This window comes from Bison bison, unplaced genomic scaffold (genome assembly GCF_000754665.1).
Source record: "Bison bison bison isolate TAMUID 2011002044 unplaced genomic scaffold, Bison_UMD1.0 scf7180017864383, whole genome shotgun sequence".
In the NCBI taxonomy this organism is placed as follows: domain Eukaryota; kingdom Metazoa; phylum Chordata; class Mammalia; order Artiodactyla; family Bovidae; genus Bison; species Bison bison.
In genome coordinates, this window is record NW_011494955.1 from 3,353,101 (window position 1) to 3,358,224 (window position 5,124).

General features: G+C 57.2%; 2 protein-coding genes across 2 annotated transcripts in view; both read right to left on the reverse strand.

Annotated features, from left to right (window-relative positions):
* The window catches only part of LOC105001484 (formin-like protein 3), a 5,811-nt gene extending 727 nt beyond the window's left edge, over positions 1-5,084 (reverse strand). Inside the window, exons 1-8 of the mRNA XM_010857781.1 lie at positions 4,938-5,084; positions 4,708-4,837; positions 3,990-4,150; positions 3,595-3,696; positions 3,001-3,093; positions 2,616-2,739; positions 2,372-2,488; positions 1,392-1,700 (exon numbers count right to left, since the gene is read on the reverse strand). Coding sequence (XP_010856083.1) covers positions 2,397-2,488; positions 2,616-2,739; positions 3,001-3,093; positions 3,595-3,696; positions 3,990-4,150; positions 4,708-4,837; positions 4,938-4,994 — 759 coding nt within the window. The 5' untranslated portion in view covers positions 4,995-5,084 and the 3' untranslated portion in view covers positions 1,392-1,700; positions 2,372-2,396. The remainder of the gene's footprint in view (positions 1-1,391; positions 1,701-2,371; positions 2,489-2,615; positions 2,740-3,000; positions 3,094-3,594; positions 3,697-3,989; positions 4,151-4,707; positions 4,838-4,937) is intronic.
* A 13-nt stretch (positions 5,085-5,097) lies between these two features.
* LOC105001695 (formin-like protein 3) overlaps positions 5,098-5,124 on the reverse strand; it is a 24,018-nt gene continuing 23,991 nt past the window's right edge. Inside the window, exon 20 of the mRNA XM_010858071.1 lies at positions 5,098-5,121. Coding sequence (XP_010856373.1) covers positions 5,098-5,121 — 24 coding nt within the window. The remainder of the gene's footprint in view (positions 5,122-5,124) is intronic.

The window sequence follows — 5,124 nt, forward strand, 5'->3', positions numbered from 1 at the left end:
GTGGAAGGAGAGGCAGGATTTGAACACTGTTTAGGACCCAGGGCGTCAGCAGACTGAGCAGTGGTCTGAGAGGCCTCCGCTGACTGTCCCTTCCCTGCCCCCCACCCCACCCCCACTCTGAGACCCGCAGGCATCATGCCAACTGCAGGTTAGGAGGAGCCATAGCTTTGAGGCTTCTCCTGATCCTTATCGCAAATACCACTGCTCGCTCTGCCTGTTTTCCATCAGCGTGGAATTCTCAAGGGCAGAGTCTGTGTGTATTTTGCTCCCTGCTGAATCCCTGGCCACCAGAGGAGGCCTGGCATGCAGGAGGCACTTGAGAAATACTTGCTGAACGAACCACTTCAACGTTAGACTGTAAATAGCCTTGATGGAGACGTGAGTTCCCCAGACTGGTTCTGCCTGCCCGGACTCACCCCTCGGCTGCATAAACACTTCAGGTATATTTACACGTAGGTGAAAGATGCTTTCTCAGACGCACAGACCCAACACGGCGGCACGTACACCGCATGTAGGAATCACTGCCACACAGGGCACGTACAGGAAATTCACCAGTGTCACTGGCCTCACCTCTCAGCTTTCTTCAAAATAAAGAAAATTTGTTCAAAATAAAGAAAAACACTCGACATCAGCACTGTAAAGCAATATTTTGCCTTTTGGGTTTCGCTGATGAAAAAGTGAGGAAAACTTTCTCGTGTAGGCAAATCCTACTATATTCTACATCATTCACATCCCAGTTTATGGTGCAGAGATGTGGCGGATTCTTGTTAAAAAGGCTTCTTTCTGACCCAAGTTCCCCCAATTCCTGAGTCAAAAGCTGCTCTCACATCATCTGACCTGACTTGGTGAGGGAAGGGTCAAGTTCAAAGCCTGTGCCATGGGGTCCATGTGGCACCTTCGGAGCCACCCGTGCTTTGGAGCCAATGTGGTTAACTGCGGGCTGACGTAAGGTAGACAGTTCTGAGTCCAGGGTCCATTTCTAATCAGCTGGGAGACCTTAGCAAAGTTGTGTAGCATGTCACCGGTGGCATCACGTAGGGCTACTGACCACGCGGGTGGGGAGGATGATGCAGAGAACGCAAGCTGGCTTTTCCCTGCTGTCTCCTCCTGATAAAACAATTTGCATGGCTCCTGGACCGGGTGGCATGGTGGTGATGACCCAGGGTCAGAACAACCTAGAAGGTTGCTTGGACAAGCTAAGCTTGGACACTCCTAGATCACAGCTGACCACTGGGATTCAAAAAGTAAGGGGAAAAAAGAAGGGATACTTGCTTTCTCCTCTCCTCCCTCTGCCTCTAGTGACGGCGGGCCTAGGTGCCCGTGGCCTAGCTTAAAGCTGGAAATGGTTTTTCTAGCCCTGAGCTGGCTCTTGAGGAAATGAAGTTGAAGACCTTGGGAGCAAAGTGCAGTGCTGGAGGCACCAGGGAAGTGCCAGGCCCTGAAAGGCCTAGTGCCCACAGAGGTGGCAGGCAAGCTGCAGCTTTGAGAGCTGGGATGGACTGAGAGCAGCACAGCCCTCTGCTGGGCCCTTGGACAGCTGCAGGGCTTCAGGTGCACTGGCTGGACCTGCAGGACTCCGAGGGTTGAAGTGCTTCTGCTTCCAGGAGGGTCTCAGTGGGGGCCTGGAGCCCGAGGGGGGCCAGCGGGTGGTGCAGCACTCCTGGCTGGATGGCGAACGACGAGGGGCTGGTGGTGGAGGCCTGTGGGGAAGACAAGAGGCCTGTGAACAGGCAGGGAGGCTGGGCCAGGCCCACCTTCTGTAGGCCCAGCCCCACAGGCAGGTCTAGCGAAGAGCCAGCCGTGAGGCTGATGAGTGAGATTAAAAGAGGCTGGAGTGGACAGTCAGGGTGGACTCTGCATGTTCAGAAGAATAGGCGGGGGTACTAGAGGTCACTAGGGAATGGCAGAAAATGCTGGACTCAGCAAGAGCTAGAAGCTGGGAAGAGATGCCAGGCAGATTGGATATCAGGATACAGGTCAAGGGTCATCTGATGTCCCTGGGCAGAAGCCACTGCCAGAGCTCATTTGAGGCGGCAAGGACAACGGACACCCAGGCCCAGGACTGGAGCTGCTCAGCCTCAGTAATCAGAGGTGGCGCCTGGTCCTGCCTATTTGGACAGCTCCCTACCCCTTGGGTCTTAGTAGAAGCCAGGACAGCATTAGTGGGAGAGCACCACTTCCCTGAGGGTACATGCAGGGGATCAGTCACGCTTCTCAGAGCATGGGGCATGCAAGGGAAGAAGTATGTGTCCCCTGTCACCACGAGGCTGCCAGAGGATGGTTCCAAATCATGCAGGAGAGGAGGTGCCTGTGGGTCCCAGCAGGAGTGCTGGGAGGTGGGCATGCAGAGGGCAGCTGTGGTGCCCAGTACCTGTCAAGGGCCCCAGCCTTGGGGGTTAACAGTTTGACTCATCATGGTGGGCTGCATCACAGAAGAAGCGTGAGCCCCGCTTGGCAGTACGAGCCGTGAAAGGGACACTCTTCAGCACTGTGGCCCAGGAGAGAGACACGGTGGTCAGGCCCCATGGGGGTGGGGTGGGAGGAGGCCCAAAGGGCTATGGGAGGGGTTTGGGAGCCACCCAGCGGCCAGGCGTCAGGAAGGGCAAAGGGCCCACCTGTGATGATGTCCTCAATGGTACCATCCTTCCCCTCGTAAACAGGCCGGTGCTCCTTGGCTTGGCGCCGCCTCAACTCTGCAATCAGCTCCTGCTGCTGCCACTTGTTCCGCTGAGATGGGGTCTAGGGCCGAGCATTTGAAGGGGAAGGGAGTCAGCACTAACGCTCCATGGGGCTGGTTCCTGCCTCAAGATGCACTCAGACCCGCTCACCAGCACCCCACCCCCATGGCCTGGGAGTCCCCTCTTGTAGCCCCTCTCCCCAGCCCGTGGACTCTAGCTAGCATCAGGCCCTCTGGGTGGTCTTGGGGCTCCAGCTGTCCGCTCCACCCTCCACCTAAGCCTTTGCCCTGTTCTCCAGGCCCCAGCTCTTGGTCCCACCCACCTTGGCATCCAGTTTCTTGGCTTCCTGAGCCAGCTGCTTCTCCCGCATTACCTCCTCCTGTTTCTTTCGGGCTTCGTTCTCTTGTTCTGCTTCCTAAGAACCAAGAAAGATGGTGTGTGTGTGTGTGCGTTGAGGATGGTGTGTGTATAAGGATGGTGTTTGTGTGTGTGTGTGGAAGATGGTGTGTGTGTATAAGGATGGTATGTGTGTATAAGGATGGTGTGTGTGTGTATAAGGATGGTGTGTGTTGAGGGTGTGTGTGTTTAAGGATGGTGTGTATGTGTGCTGAGGCTCACACAGGCTATGAGGGGAGGAGCTGACACTGAGGGTGGAGAGTGGGTGTCAGTGGGACCAGCAACCCCAGGTGGCCACCCTCTGGAGGGGTACTTCCTGCCCCAAACAATGACAGGAAGGGCCTGGGCCCCCACCCTGCCCACCAGTTCACAGCTAGGAGGCCTGTGGCCAGCTTCCATTGATCCCTCCCAGGACTCAGAGGAGGAGATGAAGAAGGCCCAGACTTGAAGCCCAGCCCTCTCTCCCCCTACCCGATTTCTCTGAGGCAGACGCCTCTTTAAAAACCTCTCTTCTACTCACCTTGTAAGAACGAATGAATCGGACAAACACTGGGAAAAATACAGAAGGAGGTGTGGTCTTGGGACTCTCACCGAAGTAGCGTACTACCGCATTGTAGGCTTCCTGGGGAAGGGGTGGGCAGAAGGGGTCAGCCCGGCGGGGAAGGGGAAGCCAGCTCCCACCAGGGACCAGTCAGGACCAAGGAGAGGCAACAGCGCCACCCCCCCCCCAGCCCCTGTGGGAGGGAAAAGAACAAGGGCTCCCAGAGCCCCCTGGAGTATGTGTCTCCAGAGGCAGCTGCCTGCCACCACAGTGCAACCCCTGCCCCCTAATCAGCCAGCCAGCTGCCTGACGAAAGTTCTCTGAGCCAAGAGCCGGAACCACGCTGCTTCCACACGCCTCCACCCTATGCTCACCTCGGCCGTCTTGGCGTCACGCTGGAGCTTATCCAGTTTGCCTTCGTTGGTGCTAAGGAAGTTGCGCAGGACGCTGTTGTCATGTATGCCGCACTCCCGCCGGATCAGCTCCATGCCCCGGCCCAGCTCCTTCACGTCCAGCAGCACATTCTCCAGGGACACTGTGGTCACCAGAGCCCGGGCTGAGGACTACAGCCCTCCCCGCAGCGCGGACTAGCTTGGTTCCTCACGCCCTGCTTCCAGAGCTCCCACATGGATGGAGAGGGGCACACCAAGCTAGCCAGGCTCTTAAAGGGCGGGCAAGGAGAAGGAGTGAAGGCTGTGGGCTCGTGACCCTCCAGATAGCCAAGGAAGCTGAGCCAGAGACTGCTGGGCTCCAACACAGAGCTGCCCCAGGCCTGCCCCGGTTTCAGGAGCAGGACAAAAATAACAGCGACCCTATGTCTGTGGGGGGCTTCACACACATCACAGAGACATGCAGGCTCCAGGGCCAGCCTGCGGGGGCAAAGAGCCATGGCTGCCTTTCTCTACCAGCTCCCATAGCACCCACATGGGCAGGGCCGGGTGGGGCAAGGGGCCTGTAGGAAGGCTCTCTCTGGGGTGGCCCCTGCCCATGGCCCCAGCGGAAAGCTTTGAAATATCAGAAAGAAAAGCCAGAAAGAAAGGCACCCAAGCGTTCTTCTCCTCATAGCTTCTGGGGATTGTCCTGGGCTCTCACCTGCAGCGGCTTTCTCCACAAAGTGCAGCTCGTGCCAAAAGTTAGCCAGGTCTGGGTACTTCTCCTTCACCGTCAGGGCGATGAAATGAAGCAGGGTCATCTTCCTGTCGGTGGACTTGGTGTCCAGCAGCTGGTCGAGGGGGGCAAAGGGCAACGCAACAGGTCTGAACACCTGGGCTCCACAGCTGCCCCTCAAGCTCCCTGGCTCCGTGTCGCCCCTACCCTCTTACCAGATCCAGGCTCTGGAGCTTGAAGCCATACACAGCTCCCCGCTTGCTGCTGTTCATATAGTTCCCCAGCGCAAGTATGATCTGTCCAGAGGTGCACCAGAGGGACTCAGGGCAGGCCTTCCTCTCTGTACAGCTCCAGCCCCACCCAGGACCTACTTAACTAACCCAGGAAAATCTCTTGACTCTC